Source organism: Dipodomys ordii, unplaced genomic scaffold (assembly GCF_000151885.1).
Source record: "Dipodomys ordii isolate 6190 unplaced genomic scaffold, Dord_2.0 Scaffold120, whole genome shotgun sequence".
NCBI classification, from domain to species: Eukaryota; Metazoa; Chordata; class Mammalia; order Rodentia; family Heteromyidae; genus Dipodomys; species Dipodomys ordii.
This window is the reverse complement of record NW_012267336.1, coordinates 457,959-478,415: the sequence shown is the minus strand read 5'-3', so window position 1 is coordinate 478,415 and position 20,457 is coordinate 457,959. Positions and strand designations below refer to the sequence as shown.

Here is a 20,457-nt window from a genome sequence, read left to right as displayed (position 1 = left end):
TAATTCTTTCTATAAATAGTTCCTTTCTCAGGAAACAACAACAACAACAAAAGCTTCCAAAATCTCACGGAGCACGCCATCTGTCTGTTTCCTCTGGGAGTAAAATATCTGGATTAAGATTATGAGCAAACACCTCCTCCTCTCCCTCTTGGGCCTTAGCATGAACGTCACAGCTCTGGGACCTTGCAAAAGCCAAGACCTGTGACCAGTAACTTGCAAAAGCAATCCCTCCAGCCTTCCAAACAGGAGGGGATGGTTCTAGTGGTGGCTCCTGCTAACCAAGTTGGTATAAAGAATCAGAACTAAAAGGGAGTCATGTCTCTCCAGAGGGAGTCAGGAGTCGGTGGTGGTTAGACATTGTTTTAGACTAGATTCTTGTCTTTTTATCCTGTGATTAAAAAAATCGTTCAATAGGATTAATTACAGAGTTCAATTGTATATTTGCTTTGTGATATGGTCGCCTGTAATGAAGAGAGCTATCTCCAGGCTTTCTGGGAGTTGTCAGTTAACTTTTCAGGTCTTGTAGGATCTGCAGTCCCCTGGGCCAGTGACCTGTAGCTCGTGCGAATGTGACCACAGCTTGGGGTGTGTGAGCAGTGCTGGTTGCAGAAGGCTGAGGCTCATCTTGGTACCACCAAGCCTGTAGTGTGAGGTTCTAACCTCTCTCCACCAGCCTCCCTTCCCCACTCCACACTGGCTTGGGCTATGGGTCTATGTGTCTATGGACTGCCAGCTTGGTAGTTTCTTACCAAAATGGCGGCCACCCTGAACTTCAGGCACCTGATGCCCACCCAGACTCCCCCAGAGCCTTTCACTCAGAGGTCTTATTTCTATTTCTTGTCCGTCTAACCTAGTGGAAAGGTCTTAGTGTGATCTGACCGATGGTGATGATCTATAGGAATGCTGCCTTCCTGCCTTTGAAGTTTGCTCTCCTCATAGAAAGAAGTCACTAAAATGTTCTACCAATATTTGAAACTAGGTCTGCACTTTTGTTATAGGATGCACATTAAATTCATGTGGATCAGGTGAGGTAAGAAAAACATGTCAATTCCAAGGACTGGGTTTCAAGCTACACTTGAAGGTTTTACAATTCATTCTGTTCACAAAAGCAGAAGGGCCTTCGCACATCTATGTGGAACCTGAGAGTTGAGAGAGCTCAGAGAGTTTCACAGAGTCAGTCAGGCAGGTGTTTGTTGGTTAGGAGGATTTCAAAAGAGGACTAGCTGGACATCATGAATGGGAACCAAACCAGGAACCGACAAACTGGAGTTTAACACCGAAAGAGACCTCCTTCTTGTGTTTGATTTGTATGCCCATAGACCCATCTGGTGCGGTTGGGCTCTCGTGCTGCTGTGGCCCAGCTGCGCCCCTCCCACTTTCCTCCCTCTGCCATCCCTGCCCTACTCAGGACTCGGCTCCATTTTGTCTCTCCTCTCCCCACTCCACCTTTCGTTTTTACCATTAAGCCTGTGCTGCCTGGTCCCAAGTAGGAAAAGAAGAGTTCCTGACTTCTCTCGCTCTTTGTATGTACAGTCTGACGACCCTGGCAACAACGGACACACGGCTGCGTGTGAAGGGAGGCGGGAGACGCAGCGACCTCATCTCTGCCGTACGCAGTGAAGGCAACCGGCCAGGGCTCCTCTCGGCTGCCAGCCAGCCTGAAGGCACTACCCAGCAGGCCGATCGCCAGGCCAATTTCCAGTAATTCCATGAAAACACATAATGACATCGGGCTGAGTGTGGGTTCAAATGACTTAGGTGGCTCTACAGGGATATAATGGAGTGACATTGACTGAGCACAGCGGTTTTCAAAAGGCAGCACCTCACACAGGTGTCATGTGGGTGAAGATCTTTCTGTCCTAAATCTAACTGCCCGGTGCAGACCAGGCACTAGATAACTCACTGAGCGAACTTACAGAAATTCACAACTTAACACCTGCTATTTTCTGTGGCCATATATGAGGAAGAACACTACTGTAAGTTTTTATATGTATAGACAAAAATGCACATAGCAAATTTATATATCAATATTTCCATATTTTAGAGTAATATATGAAGAATAGGTTTTACTGCTTATAGATCACATATAAAATCGATTATATGGTGTCTATTATATTTATATATTTGATTCTTATATGAAATGTATGTCCCTATAAACATAAATATTATGATTATGTGAACATATTTATATAAAAAATCAGAAAACATGTATATCTACACTCTATTTGTACAAATGTATTATTTATCTGTATTTAAAATAAATAATTTAAATATAAACACACAGTACCAATAATATACTAATGGATATGATCTCAAACCCACAATTAGCGGGAAAGTGGGAAGGAGCGGGAAGATCAGGGTGGACTGCCAAAGAAAACAATGTTATCTGATAGATTTTCTTTTTATTGGTTATGGGGTTTGAACTCAGGGCCTAATGCTGGCTAGGCAGGCAATCTACCACTCACCCCATACCTTCATTCAAATTTGTCTTAAGAGGAGATTATTTCAAGTATTCCTGGTGAAACTGAAGATCTCACCTTGCCAGGTTGTGTGGACTGGTCAGCACACAGTCTCCATGAGACGGCAGGACAGTCTGAGTCCTCACAGTGGCTACACGTGGCAAACTTGGGGCTGCCTTGCTGCCTAGCTGCCTAGCTGCCTGTGAGTGGATCCTGCTTCATCCCGGCCTCTGTAGTTTCCAGAGGGAACTCCCCATTGGATGACAGCGGTACCAGACTTTCAGGGACCTGGGCGTCTCTGGGGGAAGGCAAGAACAGCAACTATTTGGACTAAAACTCATCCTCTTCCCTTCCACACTACATCTTGTCCTTCTCCCCACGGCTGGTGCTCCTGATCTCCAGGCGTCTGGAGAACATGCCATACTACAGAACTCCAGCCAAGTCTGTGTCCCCCCACATGACTTGTGTTCCTCACAGCAGAGGAAGGAGCTGGCCTCAGGTAGAAAGATGGCTGTCCCCCAGGTTAGCTTCCTAAGGTGTTTCTTTCGTTCATGCAAACGAAACTATCACTGATGGATACTTCAAGCCTGGGGAGAATAGGGGGTTCTGGGGCAGAGCATTCGTGGCCTTGCCGCAGGTTTTTACTGTTAAGGATTAGGAGAAGATGGAAAGGAGAGCGTCATGATGAGAAACCCAACACTGCTCACAGCAGGGACCAGAGGACCTGCAGTGCTGGCGAATCACACTCAGGGATGGGGATTCCTCTCCTCACCCTGCTACATCAGACGTCCTCTGTGGCTTGATGTCACCTGCCTTGTGGGTGAAAAAAAAAAAAAGGTGTTTCAGACCCTGTGTGTATCTTGTGTCAGATGAAGCTCTTCCGCAGCAATGGCTAATTGGACACGGAAGCAATGCGCCTGTGGGTAATGAGGCCCTAGGGTTCGATTTGCTAAGGGCAAGAACTGGTTATTTCACACTGCACATGTAATTAAGGTGGAGGGAGGTAATGAGTGGTGAAGTTATGAATGAAATTGAGTATGATACTCAATTAGGGTTTTACTTATGCTCGAGAAATGTAAAAGGAGCCTATCTGTTGTATATCCATGCTAACATGATCAGTTAAACAGAGCTCAGTGGGTTCAGAGAGAGAGAGAGAGCACAACTAGAGAACACTGCTAGATCCTGTCTACTGCCATGTAGGATGTCGCTGTGGGCCTGGGTGAGAGGAACCGTAAAGAAGCCACGTTGGGCAGAGCGTGACTTTCCCATTATCTCCTGTACTATGAATGCTGCCCTGGCCCGTGCATGCCTGCAGGACACAGTGGGTGGAAGACACTCACTGAGAACGAAAAGGACTGGAGAAATGCTGTGTGCACAGAAGCCACCAGACGCAAAGAAGTAGTCACAACTAGAATGTAACACATGAACCAGCAGAAGTGCTATCCCAGGAAGTATGGCAGGACACTGGTTATCAGTGCACATTGTGAAAACTAGAGCAATGGAAAGACATGGTAAGATGAAAAGTGTGTGAGTGTGTGTGTGCACGCTCATGTGCTGTGTGCACTCTGTGAGGGTCCCTGGTATATCTGCGTAGCTACTTTAAGATGATTTATTCACTCTTTCATCTGCTAAGTGTTGTGCATTGCCAGCTAACACTCAAAGAGGCTCAAGTGCTCTTTTTCATGTCATATCGGTGGATTATTAAATATGGAGGTGACATATTTCATTGAGAGTTTTACTGTAATGGGGGGGAGTAACTGAACAACGCAGGACTTGAAATATGAAGTAGTATACTACAGTCTTGTAAAAAGGACATGGCCAAGTGTTAGCTTATGCTACTAGCATAAATTTCTATGAGACATAAAAGGAAAGGGCACCAAGCAGACACACCAGGTCTGGGCGGGGCATAGGCATCCATGAGATCGCTCACTGGTAATGAGCTCTGAAGGGAGAGAAACGTGTTCTGACGCTTCTTGGAAGATTATTGTCTAACACCCTTAAACTCTTGAGGCCACATGTGTGCTACGAATGTCACTCAAATGATTCAAATGGCAAATGTTGAGTTTCTAGAGAAATAAAAACTCCTACAAAGAGATGTGCAAAAATCTCAGTAGTACAAAAGCCGAACCTCCTCCCCCAAATTCAAGGTACCCACAAGTTGGTTTTCATCAAGGTCAAAGGTATGTCTCAGAGTTATACATAAGTATCTTTGGGTTGTATCTGTTAACATCATGCCCTGAGCTCAGATCTGGAAGCAAGAAAGTCTGGCAGCCTGGAGAAGTTCGTAAGTACCTATGCTGACTGTTTGGTTGGTCAAGTTAGAGCAGAGGTTATTTCAGTGGAATAAAATAATATAAATAATACTTAGGTTTAAGTTATCCATTTCAGGAAAGCCTTTCAGTGGAATGGGCCATATTCCCGATGGGGAACTCAGTTATAAAACTTTCCAGAGTAACTACACACAAATGCCAGGGATCCTGGGAGCTACAAAGTTCATCATGCCACAGTTTGAGCTGGTACTTGCTCAAACTAAGACTGGCTAGCTTAGGTACTGCTTCCTTTAGGTTTAGTGATTATTGGGTGCTAATCTTCAGATGATAAATTGGAAGAATAAATAGAGTACGGAGAGAATTCTCCATGTAGCTAACAACACTCATTGATAATATTGCATGGTATGCTTTCCCAAGCAGTGTTCTACAGAGCACACCAGCCTGTGAAATGTGGTCAGGAATTGTAAGGCCAAAGTCTGGGAAATGCTAGTCATGATAACATTATCCCTCCTTGGTTCAGAAAAACAGCCCACAAGCTGGGCGACCGTGGCTCACGCCTGTAATCCTAGCTACTCAGGAGGCTGACATCTGAGGATCGTGGTTCAAAGCCAGCCCGGGCAGGAAAGTCTGTGAGACTCTTATCTCCAACTACCAGAAAACTGGAAGTGGCGCTGTGGCTCAAGTGGTATAGTGCTTGCCTTGAACTGAAGAGCTGAGGGATAGCATCTAGGCCCAGAGTTCAAGCCCCATGACAGACAAAAACAAAAACAAAAAACTGCCCACAAGTTCCTGAAACAAGAAGGTAGCGCAAAGATCAGGGGCAGGCACACGAAACAGGGCTGTCAGATAAAACAAGGGATCCCCAGTTCAGATACTGACAATCTGTGATATCTATCTATCTATCTATCTACACACACACACACACACACACATATATATTCACCAAATATTGCATGGGCTCTAGTAAAAATTTAACAGACTGCTGTCTATTCTCACTTGGTAAGTTCGGAGGCCCTGTCAAAGGACATGGCCTGCCAGGGTTCCAGTGGCGCTTAGCCCGTCCCACCCCCAAATGTCCTGCCTATCAAAAGTATGAGGTGGAACAACTAAAAGCAAAGCCATTCACAGATTTACCGAAGCCTGGCTTCAAGGGCGGTAACCTCACGGGCAATCAGAGGAGGAGGAAGTAGGGACAGAGACAGGCCCCAAAAGCAAAGAGGCGTGAGCTCAGCTTCTGAGTGGAGCTTTCTGGCTGAGGAAAGCGATGAGCAGATCAAGAGGACACACTGGCTTTGCAAAAAGAGCCCGAGGCTCTCGTCGAAACCAAACCTCCCCTGTGCACGGAGGACGGAGGCCTTTTCCTTACTGCCACTTCCACTCACACACACGCTAGCCATAGTAAGTGTCAGGAACACAATCAAGAAGGAAGGCCAGCTAGGCCTACCTGTCCTGAGGGCGGAATGATGAATTCTGATTTAGGCTGTCAGAGCAATTGACAGATGCTTTATAAACGTCCTGTCTTACACTACAAAATAAAGGCAGGGTCCACTTATCAGTCTCTAAAATACATCCATTCTCCTCTGAGCACCCTGACAGAAGCCATTTTCATCTTTGTTGGTAAAACCCCCAGACTTTCACAGCTGATGAAATAAGAACCGAAGGAATTCTCCAGCGCACAGGCAGAAGGCAGGTGCGCTGCTTGGTGTAATTACTGTCTCTCATCTTGGGACGAGTTCTGTTCAGATCATAGCCAGAGGAAAGTCGCAGAGAGGACACAGTCAGAGGTGAGGATGAGACGTCTTCAGCACTATAGTTGACTCAAATCAAACAGGGAAAGAAAGACTAGGCGGTGGTGGCTCACAGCTGTAACTCTTAGGTACTCAGGAGGTTGGGATCTGAGGATTGTGGTGGGAAGCCAGCCTGGGCAGGAAACTCTCTAATAAATGACCAACAAAACAGAAGTGGATCTGTGGCTCCTGTGGTAACGCACTTGCCTTAAGAAAAAAAAAAAAGCTCAGGGACAGCACCCAGGCCCTCCCTGAGTATGTACACACACACACACACACACACACACACACACACACACACACACACACACACACACACACTACAGAGGGAAGGAAGCATTTCCTTGATGCTCCTTGATTTCCTGTGTTAGTTGTCTGCTTCCTCTAGAGGGTGCTGTTAGGAGGCACCTCAACAGTGAAGAGATATTTAGGGGCCTACAATTTAGGAAACACAACACCAGTCTTATAAACAACCAGCTCTGGAAATGACCCATATCTACGAAGCCACAAAACTACTGTCACCAATGCACAAATGGCCCAGAGTCAGAGCTTCGTTCTGCAGAGAGCTGCAGTTGCGGCTATGGCCAAATGCTGCCAGAGAGAGAGGAGAGAGAGAGAGAGAGAGAGAGAGAGAGAGAGAGAGAGAGAGAAATATTCCCTATGCCTTCCCAGAACTTTCTACTGCTGAGCTTGCTCCTAACTTCCATGGGATCCTGTGATTTCATTGGGTATGGAACATTCTAGAAGCCAGCTGACCTTTCCTTCCAACTCATCCACCACCTCATCTAGAAGGAGTTTATTTCAAAGGGAATTCTCAGAAGGGTATCATTAAAGGAAAAAAAAAAAGAAAAAAGAAAAAGAGGAAGAGACAGAATTTGCTCCACTTTACCAGGCCTTGTAGCCTCAAGGATAATCAGTCTTACCATGACTTTTAGCCCTGTCATCTTTGGCCACCCACAAAATGTAAGCCCCTCCAGGGAGCTGTCATCTCTCGTATTCTCCACTTCCTCATCGCAACCGCCCCTTCCATTACGGGCCTCTCTTGGAGGCCGCCCTGCCCTGTTCTCCGAAGTCTTCCTGCCAGCATCCCCTCTCCTGCATGCTCACCATTTTCAAGGTCTTCCCTTTCAGCCTCCTCCTGCTGAAATCAGACACTGCCTTCTCTGGAGCCCTATCACGTAGAGACGTTCATCTGCTACAATCTAAATACCAAACAAGCCAGAGGACAGTGTTGGCTTCCTTTTGGTTCCCTGGCTACTACTTCAAAAGAATCATTTTTCCTTTCTTTTTTTTTTTAAACACCAAGCCAAAAGCTTCTTCTCCTCTGAGGCGCGTACCCGCTGGCCTCGTAGCCGCTCGGTCCAAGGATGCGGCTTACGATTGCTGGGTAGATATTGGTTTAATGAGTAAGCAAACACCCCGGCTGCTCTGAGCAACACGGTCTCCTGGCTCACGGCTTTTCTTTCCACCCATTTCTTGCCAATGGCTTCAATGTCTTCAACACCCACAAAGGAAATTCATTTAGCAACTCTGGCCTCCAAATTCTTTAACCTCCACGGGTCCGTGTGGCCATGTCTGTCTTCACCTCTAACTCGTCCATCTGGCATAGTGGCCGTGGCCTCCTCTGCAGGGCTGTTGTGCCACAGGTCACTGATCGCTTCCAAGCCCAACACGCTTTTGTAGTTCTAACCTTCACGGTCGCTCTGCAGCGTCCGCTTCTGTTGACCACACCTGTGGGGAAAGGCGGCCTCACCCCCTCCCTGGTCCCTCTTGCTCTAACCATTCTCCCTGCGCTGGTTCTTTAGCCTCGGTCTACTCCCGCTTGTCACGACTGGAATCAGCAGACCACCTTGCCTCTGCTCCCTCTCCCTTGTCTCTTCCTGCTACCTCATCTCCTTGGACCTCCTTATCCACCCACATGGTTACAGGTCAGTGGACGATACAGCAGTATTTTTGCCGGCACTCCATCGCTGAGCCATAACCAGCTTAATGTAACCATTTTAGGCTGGCTAGTTTTGAGTTAGATCCTTGAATCCCACCCGCCCATCTACTGGGACTGGGATCCATCTATTTTACACATCTCGTTCCTAGGGTAACAGGCTCATTGCATCTAGCTTTCCTCTCTTTGAATGGGGTCTCATTGAAGCCATGGCCTGAGGTTGGCCTGCATACTCCCGGTCCCAGCCTGCCGCCACACTTAGAATGATAGTGTGGGTCACTATACCTAGCTATGGGGTGAGAAGGGGGCCTCACAGACTTTCCTTACTTTAATCGGTTCTCTTTGCTACATGGGCAAATACTCATCACATCCACTCAGTCCATGGCCGACGGGGTGCAGGCTCTCTTGGTTTCTGAGCTTGGCTGTTCATATAGCGTCCCATCTCTCCTACCTCCAGTTTTCAGTTCATTCTGTGCATTGCTACCACTAATCTCCAAGAAACAGACATCTGGCTGTGTTCATTTCTGTTAAACAGTCCTAATGACTGCCAAGAAAACAAAGTTGTAAATTCGGAGGCACTTTTTTTTTTTTTCTTTTTACAGCTTTTTATGAGCTGGTCCATCAACTCCTAGAATGCAGTCAAACCAGATGCTTGTGGCATCACCAACCTGCTGGCCTCCCACTACCTTCCCATTCTGAGAAACTTCCTGGGTCTCATTCACTTCATAATCTCTGACACTTCACACAATGCCTGGTGTATAGCTTCCTCTCAAAGGATTTTAATTGAATGCATCAATGGAGAACTGATCCCACAGCTGCGGCCAGTTTTGCTGCTTCCCACAGCTCCTGTGGCTGATTGTCCCATTGCTGCCATCTTGTCTGGAGCAGCATGGCACTTGCTACTTCGACAGACTGAATGCTTTGTTCTGGGAGCTCACAAGTAAATCGCTGTGGGCAGCTGGTCTTCCAGGACCCTTTGGTCAGAGTCTTCTACCAGCCCTGAGCACAGGTCTTCTCCCTGGCAGTTTTTGGAAGGGGTGTAGGAGGTACAGCACTCTTCCTGTTGGAAAAATTCATTTGCTTGAGCAGGTACACCTATTGTGCTTCGTGAACATGACTGACTATAAACACAGACTTTCACCCCAAACTCCAGGGCCAGTGGGGAAAAGATGGACCCCTAACTCCTTCCAGACCAGGTGGAGAGAGGAGGTTGATCTGGATTCCACCTACTGCTCTTGGTGATTCTAGAAAAATATTCATTCATGTTGAAGAAAGTAAACAAGAAACCATCACAATGGCCAGCCGCTGTTTGCTGCTTCCGCCTCGTCCCATCTGGCTGCATCCTCCTCTGCCTTCTCTCCATCAGTGCCATTAGTGGGCCTCCATTCCAGCTTGATATCCCCAGCTCATCGACTTCCACCAGCTTACAATCTGGGCTTCCTCTTCCAATCACACCTTCTTTTCCTCAGAGTCTGGAACTGGTGACTGGCTCCACGGTATTTCTGAGAAACTTCGAATGATTTAGGCCATTTTCTTGCTTTCCTCACACCATCTATTTATCTCCCTCACTAGTGGTATAGATGGTGATTTCCAAAACAGACGGGTGGGTAGGAAGGTCGGTTGATCGGCATGCATGCAGGTAGACTGGCAGGTAGATGTGTAGGTAGGTGGGTAGGTAGATGGACAGATGGACTGAGGAGTAAGTGACTAGACTGAAAGGTGAGTAAATAGACAGACACACAGATAGGACAGAGGTGTGCTAATGGTGTCCGCTGAATGTGATCAAATGTTACAGTCTGCCTAGGCCCTAACTGCAGGGCTCCCCAGTGAGAAGGCCATACATTCTATTCCATTTTCTAGTGTTCAGCATTGAGTAGGGAACAGAAGGAAGGCTGTTGTGGGGAGCTACTTTCAGGGGTGGTCAGACAGACTCTCTTTTTCCATTAGCAATGGCCCTAGGGAGGACTACTAGAAACTCATGATACCTCCATTTGACAGGAAACCTTCCCAAACAAGATTACTATTATTATTGTTTTTGTATTTGCTTTAGTTTACCGAAGCTCCTCCTAGATAAAACACTGCAGTCCCGGAAGTCTAACGGCCCCTAGAATCTTAAACATTGGGATCAACTGTTCCATTACCTGTTGCTTAGCAGCACTGACTCATCACCCATAATTTCCATCCCTATTCGTAGTTCCACGGGGAAAAAAAAGCACAGCCAACCCCCTCATGGATCCCTTCCCCAAATGGCTAAGTCATTATCAGTCCATTTGTGAACCGACTCCTATTCAAAGTTTTTGCTAGAAACAGATCCAGTGACAGCTAAAACAACTCCCAAACCCTCTCAAATGGAAGGCTCTCCTCCAAAGCTTTTACCTCATTTAGACTTGGACTTTACAAATAATTTCCATTATTTTTCTAGCAATTTTCAATTCAAGCTGACTTATTCTCCAAATAAAACTATACTCTGTCTCAATAGCAGTGTCAAAGGAGGAGAGGAAAGAGCTGACTCTACTTACAAGGGAGACAAGGGCTTAGGAGAGGCCTGGGGAAGAAGAATTCTGAGATGGGAGATGGTCTGAGTAAGAAGAAATAGAAATAAAGAAATAGGAATACATGGAAATAGGAAAGGTCTGTCATATAGCAAGGGCTGGGAAGCGATGAGGGCACATTGTTAAAGAACACTGACGTGTCTTTGGGAAACACCAGGCCATAGAAAGCTCCTTCCACCGTGAGCCACAGCTTGTGACATGTGCTGACTGTGAGCAGCAGGACTCAGTAGTGCTGGGGCAGAGAGGGGGCTAGCAAGCCTCGCCCAGCACCAGGGTGATGAGCCAGCTCCCATAAGGAGACAGACCCACAGCCTAACAGCCAGGCAGATTGAGCCAATCAACCTTTTATGTGATAGGAAGTAGACTCGGAGTCCTAGAGAGAAGGGCTTGTTTTTGTTCTACGAAGCGCTCCTTCTGGAATGAGGGTCTTCCCATCCACCGTCAGAAGTGTTGTTCAGAGAATTTCCTGATGGCCGGCTCTTAGACAGACAGGGCGCGTGCGAGAGAAATGTGTCTAGGTTTTATTGCTGGCTTTGTCGAGGGAGCTTCTAGTTTCTTTGGCTGGCCTGGGAGAGGAAGCGAGACGAGAGACAGGAGGGAGCGGGAGGAGGTCAGGAACAGAGCTGGCTGAGGCTCTTTGCACAGCCTTTGGGGCCATGTGCTTGGAGGTGTGGTGCCATTTTCTGTGCTCCGACAGCAGTGATGCCAGTGCTGGTGTGGTGTTCCCAGGGCCGCGGGCCAGCAGGGAAGGAATACGCTGTTCTCAGCAAGGTGCAGAGCCTGACCGGCCGCTCAGACCTCGTCCTTACCTATTCCCACAGGTCCCGTGAGCCACCAAGACCTGTCTACTCAGCCTCCCAAAGGCTGCGGATGTCCCTGCCTCTTCCATTCTGTGACCTGCGTGCTGCCCTGGCTGTGAGGTCTCAGTGACCTCTGTTGATCTGCTCTCCACATGCCCAGCACCCAGGCGCTCACTCCCCAGACGCCAGCCAGGCCTGGTCCCCTTGCGTCCTAAAACCCCCCTTCTCTACAAGGGCCCCCGGAAGCTGCTCAAGAAGTTGGTGTTGAACCCCAAGATAAGGACTCAAATGTTTTTTCTTTCTTGCCATTGTTTCTAACATATTTATAAGATGATTTCTTTGTTGCTTTGTATGTCCCTTCCCCACGGTTTAACCCCTGCTTTCACTGTATTTGATGTTGGTATAATTTGTGGAGGGGAAGGGAAAAAACGAATTGTTTAAATAGGGACACAGGTGGACCCATTGCGACAATGAGATGTACAAGATGTTATGTTGAAAAATGAACTTTACAACTTTGGTGGGGGGTGGGAGGGATGGGAGGGCAGGGATAGTAAGGGGAAATAAAGGAGGAGGCAACAATGCTTGGTAAGAAATGTATTCATTACCTTGTTCATGTAATTGTAACCCCTCTGTATAGTATTTTAACAATAAAAAAATCTTATTAATTAAAAAAAAAGAAGTTGGAGTCCTCAGCTTGTGACAATCCTTCCGGCCACACTTTACTGTCACTCCTCTTTTGGGATCTTTCTGCTCTTCACTGAGGTAGGGATCCTGGCAAGTACTATATAAGTACTCAGTACTATAGAAGTACTCAATAGAGTATTATACACAGTACTATAGAGGTACTTGGTCCTATAGAGGTACTCAGTAATATACATATGATCAGTGCTATAGAGGTACCCAGTACATACTCAATAGAGAACTATCCTCAGTAGTACAGAGGTACTCATAGAGTACTATACTTATTACTATAGAGATACTCAGTACTAGAGGTACTTGGTGCTCTAGAGGTGCTTGGCACTATAGATACTCAGTACTATGAAGTTACTCAGTACTATAGAGGTACTCAGCGCTACAGAGGTACTCAGTGCTATTGAGGTATTTGGTACTATAGAAGTACCCAGTACTATGGAAATAATAGAGTACAATACATGGAAGTACTCAGTACTACAGAGGTACTTAATAGAGTGCTATACTCCGTACTATAGAGGTACTAGAGTACTATACTCAGTACAATAGAGATAATTAATCGTTCAGTGGCTCTTATCTCTGTGTATCTGTAAGTACTGAGAGGGCACAGGTTGTCTTTTGTGTAATATGAGAGTAAACCAAGAAATTACAGGTTAAGGAGTACATGACATAATTCAAACAGAGAACGCAGCATGGCACCATATGTATACAAGGGCTATGTAAACTTTGACTGTAGTAATAATTAGCATTGGCTCACACTAAAGTATGTGCTCAATAAACACATGCTGAATAAAAGGGGAATGACTACACAGATGGAGAAACTAAAGAATTCATGAGTCCAGATGCCCCCAACCAGCTTTTACTCATAGCAGAATACAGCAAAGCTGTACAGAAGAGAGAAAGAGAGAGCAGTGTGGGGGGGAGTTACACCTTTTTACGGTTTGTGACCATCAAAATAAGCAGTACAGATTGCATTTTTTTCTTGTTTCCTGGGACTACAAACCCATTCCACAGATAGGTAGAGGCACTAGACAAGGCACAGAGTTAGAAGTCAGATATGCAGGGATGTGGTGTCACACATCAGAAAATCGCTCTCCACGCTTCTCAATGTCGCTTTGTTAAGGGAAATGTGTGCTCCTTAATGAGCGCTGTACTCAGACACGATTTGCAAGCTGCATCCTGGAGAGAGCCAGGCCCGTCCATCCCAACACATGCTGGTACAAAAAGATGTCATCTGATGTGTCCCAGAGAGGGGGTGCAGAACCTCTTCCTCCTGGCTCTTCTCACAGCTCCCACAGCCAGGCATTGCCATGTGACTGTATCAGGCCACGTGGGTCTGGAATGTGGCAGCATACACAAACATGTGTGGGCCCTGACACACCTGGTGACACCCCGTGAATTCTGATGATCTGACAAAGTGTGTTTGCTAATTATGTGGCTGTTATGTCTATGGTAATACTTTAAACGATCTGGCAGTAGACAGCTCGTGTGGATTTAGAAGCAGACACGGCACCACCACGTGAGCGGTGGGACATCTGACCTCGGTCTCCACCCTGGGGGGGCTCAGCGAGTTCTTTCTTCCCTTATCCCTCCAATTAACTTTTCCTTATTACCCTGGACTCAGCTAGGTCCATCTCTGAAAGGTGTGGGAACGCATAATTGCTTTTTCTCAGCTTAGTCATCTAATTAGGGAAAATGATTAGTGAAGAGATTTGATTAAAAAAAATGGCCAACAAGCATATCATTTAAAAGCAAGGGGGAGCTGTACTGAAATCCATCAGAGACGGTTAGGAATACTGGAGATCTAGTCAACTGACCTGTTTTGTTGTGCAGCAGGCTGGATCTGTACCTGGAAGAGCTGAAGTCTGGGGCCTGGGTGGGAGCCGAGGACTGCAGCGTTTTCTGTCCTTCCTCCGTGCTCCCGGGTGGGAAGGCTGGGCTGTGGGGGAGTCTTGCTTCTCCTCTGTCCACGTTACCTAACTGGAGAGCATCTTGAGCCTTCTTCTTTTCCTTTTTGAGCATGTTGGCCAGAATATCTGAAATCTGACTTAAGGATTTAGTAACTTAGGCTACATAATCAGGACCAAAGCACAACTGTTCTGGATGTGAGTAATTTTACCCATCACTTACGCACCTTCTTGTGTGGTAGAGTGGAGGATTGAAATGTCCTGAAGTCCTAGAGTCACTGGGGAATCATGAGAAGGATTTTATTCTATCATTATGGCACCATTATGTGAGAAAACTAGTCAACTAACAGGTCTTTAAAATATTCTGAGGTTTAACTTGTGTGTGTGTGTGTGCATGTGTGCGCGTGTGTGCATGCGCGCGCACACGCACACACACGTGCCTGTCTCAGGGCTTGAAGTCAGGGCCTGGGTGATGTCCCTGAGCTTCTGTGCTCAAGGCTAAACTCTACCACATGAGCCACAGCTCCACTTTCAGGTTTTTTGGGGGTAGTTGACTGGAGATAAGAGTCCGCAGGCTTGCCGGACGCTGGTGGCTCACGCCTGTAATCCTAGCTACTCAGGAGGCTGAGATCTGAGGATCATGGTTCAAAGCCAGCCCGGGCAAGAAAGTCCAAGAAACTCTTATCTCCAATAAACCACTCGAAAACCGGAAGTGGCGCTGTAGCTCAAGTGGTAGAGCGCTAGCCTTGAGCTGAAGAGCTGAGGGACAGCGCCCAAGCCCAGAGTTCAAGCCCCTCAACTGACACCCCCCCAAAAAAAAAAAGAGTCCACAGGCTTTCCTGCCCAGGCTGGCTTCAAACTGTGATCCTCAGATCTCAGCCTCTTGTATCTGAGAAGATCCGATCTTGCCTAAGTATACCACTGCCCAGGAGGCGGGGAAGGGGTGTGTGTGAAGGGGGGGTGACGGGGGGGAGGGGAGAAGAGGAGGTAGTTAAACCTGCCCAGGGGCACAGAGACCACATTAGTCCTGGGGACCACAGCACAGCCAGCACAGCCTTGTGCCCTGCACTGCTTACGTGGCATACACTCGGATGAGGGATGAGATTTATTTTGTTTAAGATTCTACTATTTGGTCTCATCTAGACCAGAACAGAAGTCAATTGCTAGCACAGGCACCTTCGGCAGACCGTGTTGCTAGGCCAGGAACATGGATGATGGATGGTAAAACCAAACTAGTCTACCCCACCTTGAGTCATAAGGGGTTTCTGCCCTGTCAGCTGGAAGGAAGGCTATCAATTCTTTCTAGAACCTCAGAACTCTTGACTGTGTATGTAGTAAGGTGAATTCAAGGTCTTCACCCTCCTTAGAAATGGCTTTGTGCAAACAGGAGTCCTAGGAAGTGTGGGGCTCGTGAGAGAGACAAGATGGCCGCCTGGGAAGGCAGGCAGATCATACCTGTTCTTGAGCAGGTAACATGGGAATAACTGGGCAGAGCAGAAGGAGTCATCGGTAGGGAAGGTGGGAGCCTTCATGAACTGAAGCAAGGACTTAGGATTTTTTTTTTGTCAGTCCTAGGGCTTGAACTTAGGGCTTTGGTGTAGTTCCTGAGCCTTGCTGTGCTCAAGGATAGCACTCTACTACTTGAGCCACAGCGCCACTTCTGCACTGTTTCTGAGTAGCTTGTTGGAGATCAGAGTCTCAAGGACTTTCCTGCCCTGAGTGGTCTTCAAAGTGTGAGCCTCAGATCTCAGCCTCCTGAGCAGCGAGGATTATAGGCATGAGCCACTGGCACTGGGCTTTCGGATCTTATTGCAAGTGTAATGTGAAGACATGTCAAGATGAATCAGAGCAATGACGTGTGTGGAGTCATAGTTTGTGAAGAACACAAATCTATCTTTGCTGCCTTTCTTTCTTCTTGTCTGTCTTCCTTCTTCTTCCCCTCCCATCCTCACTTAACGCAGGCCTTCCTGCCGTGCTCCGTGCTGTGTGTAGAACCACCGCTACATACTTCGTGAAGGTGTCTCTGAGTTTCATTCGGATGACTTTGGTTTCTCTCTTACTCCAAGAACATCCAGTGTTTCCTTTGGGTTGCACTGCTGTCTTTCGTCAAGATCAAGTAGACTCATCTTCCTGTTCTCCTTCCCCCTGTGACAGTCTCGGCCTTCCAGGTTTTACAAAGGAAGATGGTCACTGGTGACGATTCCACCGTAGCAGCTCTCCTTCCTTCTCGGGAGTTCCCTTGTCTACACCGTGGTGCTCAGGCGCTGGCTCTGCTCAGCGCAGGGGTGTGGCAGGCCGGGTCTCAGTGGAGCAGACAGCCTTCCCGAGTGGCTGCAACAGCGAGGATCTCAATCTAAGTACTGATTCAGGCTCAGTCGCTCTCCCACTCTGACTCTCGGTACACCGCCATCTGCACCGTGAGTCTCAGACGCAGGGAACTTCACTTGAATTATCCAGTCCATACATGGCGAGACCCAGCTTCACCCTGGTGAAGACAGGGGAGGATGCGTGTCTCTTTCTCACGCTCATTTTTAAACACATATCTATGACCAAGCTGGGGTTGTTCCCTCTCTGTCACATCTCATTCGGTCCCACCTCTGTGTACACTAACAAGCCGTGAGAAAGATCAAGATGTTGGTAGGAGGATTTAGGGAAGAAGACACTAGACTAGGATCAGGGCCAGGAAAAAAGAAGCAGAGTCCAGCCTGGGTCCAGGGCCAGGCCGGAGGTCTAGGCTGGAGCCATCCCTGTGGATGGATGGGGTAGGAGAGAGGAAAAGGAATGTGGGGCGACAGCACTCATGGGCAGCTGTCATGGATGAGGACTGGTACGTGGGTGTGACTCCAGCTGAACCTCACGTTCCTGGCTGGACAACAAAGCAGCAGAGACCTGGGTGGAATCTGATGCCCAGGATCTACTAGTGTTCAACTCAAACCAGAGACTGGAGTCCATCAGGTGGCTCGTGGAGTTTGTACTTGGTTTGTTTTTACCTCTTTAGTATGGGATCTCCATTGTGGAGACTATTTTTATACACGTTGTGTATCAGTTGAGTGAAAGCATCTTTTTTTTTTGGTCGGTTGTGGGGCTTGAACTCAGGGCTTGGGCGCTGTCCCTGAGCCTCTTTGTGCTCAAGGCGAGCATTTTACCACTTGAGCCACACCACCACTTCTGGTTTTTGAGTGGTTAATTGGAGATTCAGAGTCCCACCAGGACTTTCCTACCCAGGCTGGCTTCAAAACACACTCCCCAGATCTCAGCCTCCTGAGTAGCTAGGATTACAGGCATGAGCCACTGGCACTTGGCAAGCTAAAGTATCTTTTAATAATTTTTTTTAATGACCAAAAAATCTGTTTATAAGAAATTGACCCAAATTGTGTGTATGTGTGTTTAAATGCTACCAGTGTCATGAATATGTTAAACCTTTAATAAGAACCTTTTATAATGGGATACAGACCTAAAGAAGTGTGTGGAGACTTGAGGCCTACCCAGGCCCAGGGGGCTTTTTCAGATGGGCCCGACTTTTCTGCAGCTGGAGCTACACCCGCTCCATATGCGGCCTCCACTTTTAGCACCCAAAATACACAGTCTTTTGGAGCCAAGAAGAATTCTGTCTTGAACACTTATCTAGGTTCACATCCAAATCTGGGAACATTTGTAAGTGGAACCCATAGAAGACTGGCACTGGCTTTTAAATTAAAAAAAAAAGTTACATTTAAGTCAACCTCGATTCTTTGTAAGCTAAATACCATTTGCCCTTCTTTTTTTTTTTTTTTTTCAGGCTACCCTTGGAGTTTTTCACCCACACACCAGCCACACATTCTGGGCTGTGGTTAGCCTAGTATCCGGTCAGCTAGCTAAAGATAACCTGCTAACTTATTGGCTCGTGACCGAAGCAGAGAAAGCCCCATGGAGGAGTCAATTTTCTTTGTTGCTTTGTACGTCCCTCCCCCATGGTATAACCCATGTTTTCCACTGTATTTGGTGTTGGTATAATTTGGGGAGGGGAAGGGAAAAAACCAAATTGTTTAAATAGGGATACAGATCGACCCATTGCAACAATGAGACGTACAAGATGCTATGTCGAAAAATGAACTTTACAATTTAGGCGGGGGTGGGGGGTGGGGTAGTGTAGTTGAGGAGGTGAGAGGGAAGGGATGGGAGGGGGAAAACATAGGAGGAGGCAACAATGCTGCATAAGAAATGTACTCATTACCTTGCTCATGTAACTGTAACCCCTTTGTACAGTATTCACACAATAAAAACTTAATTAAAATAAAAAATGTATATATTGCAACCTCCCCCACAAAAAACAGCTCATAAACTAGAAAGTTCTCTGTGAGAGTAAAATACCGTACCAGGCTAAAAATCAAGTCAAGCCACTCTGGGTTTTGCTGTAGGCATGCTTTGCTTTGCTGGCTGATGGGTGTGTTATCCTCCCTGGAAGGGGGCTGTGTGAATGGGAAGCAGGGAGGGGGTACTGCGGGGGGGGGGTGACAGAAAAGGATACTGATTTCGTCATCCCTCTGTTTGAGAATGTCCTGTAGCCTTTTATATTCCTCCTCTCTTGGCGGTTCCTGGCAGTTCTGGGTTTTGATTTCTGAGACTGTACTCTTCTCTGGGGTCTTGCTGTCCTTCAGTAGTTTCTGTAGGTGAGGGAAGAGGTGAGTGGCCATTCCTGGCTTCCAGAGCTCTCGGTAGCCCTACCTCTTTCCCTGCACACACACAGGGCGTGTGTACTGCTCCCTGCCCCCGTGTCTTCGATCATTGTCTTTCCCTTGCACCTGCCTTCCTCACTACTCCTCCCTCATCCTATCTCCTCTCCTCTCAACTGGGAAATCCCTCCCTCCCCTTTCCCCAAGACTACAGCAGTCATTTCACACTTATCATGTATTGCAGTCATTCTTTATGTATGTCTTCATCGGGGCTTACTTGGCCCACCCACTACTTAGGCCATAGCAAATGTATCACAAAGGTTCATTATCTTCAAGGAGTATGATGATTAAAGCTAATGATATTTCCCCTCCCTCACTGGGAATGTTAAGCCGGGAGGGGGCATAGAAAAATCAGAGAATTATTTGGATAACAAAATGCTGGAAAAAATGCATGACACAATTGTTCTGATATCATTTGAAAACAAACGGTCGTGGAAACATGGAACTCTTCCATAGAAGGCAGAGATTCATGGCAAAAGAATTACAAGTCCATGGTATATGCTGATTTTTTTTTTAAGTATGGAAAATATAATCTGAACAAACTTCACTCACACCATTTTCTGAGTTCTAACTTTTCAAGGGTTGGTCAACTTGAGCATGGCAGGAAATGGTTTCTACCAGGGAAACACTTAAACTTACCTTTAAGTAATGAAAACAGTGATGAATTTTGCGCATATCGGCTCCTACTTCAAGTCTACCCTCTGGATCCTGGTCTTCCAGAAAGGATGTTATTAGCTTTTCCAGCCTAAAACCACACAACAAACAAGAAGCAAGTGTGAACTTGAAGCCGGAGTGTATCTGGTGGCGTTGCTTGGTTGTTTCACATTCAAAGTAGAGGCGCATATTGTGTCCATTTATTCCTGGAAATAAAGTTACCTGGTTTGATTATATAAATGAAGGGAGTAAGCCAAGACCCAGAGAAACAAAGTCTGCATGGTTTCCTTCATTTATGGCAGATAGAATGTGCCTCTAAATCTATAAGTAAACACACTGGGTGGTACGTAAGTGGTTGCAAATGAATTACCTCAAGTATAGTAGACTCTGTGGAGAGCTCAAATAGTATAATTTTTTTTTAGAAAGACTAGGTGAGAGCCCAACAAAATCAGCACCAGGAAATGGGTCCTTCAAGACAGTGGTGGGGCCAAGGCGGGGAGGGGTGGACGAATGAAGGGGGGAAGGTAGGGAGAAGGAAGTCAAGACTTCATTATATGTACCACAGAATTTAGCATGGGGGAGGGCGGGGGGCGGGAGGAGGGGTGTGAGAATGTTGAAGGGCTGACTCTGATCCGGATGGGTTGTATTTATGAACTGCTTTGGACAACTAAAAGTCATAAAACTTTT

At 46.8% G+C, this 20,457-nt stretch overlaps 1 protein-coding gene across 1 annotated transcript in view; it reads right to left on the bottom strand.

Annotated features, from left to right (window-relative positions):
- Window positions 1-20,457, bottom strand: part of Kif6 (kinesin family member 6) — a 240,101-nt gene that overhangs the window by 96,243 nt on the left and 123,401 nt on the right. Inside the window, exons 11-13 of the mRNA XM_013029563.1 lie at window positions 19,756-19,861; window positions 18,912-19,047; window positions 14,315-14,533 (exon numbers count right to left, since the gene is read on the bottom strand). Coding sequence (XP_012885017.1) covers window positions 14,315-14,533; window positions 18,912-19,047; window positions 19,756-19,861 — 461 coding nt within the window. The remainder of the gene's footprint in view (window positions 1-14,314; window positions 14,534-18,911; window positions 19,048-19,755; window positions 19,862-20,457) is intronic.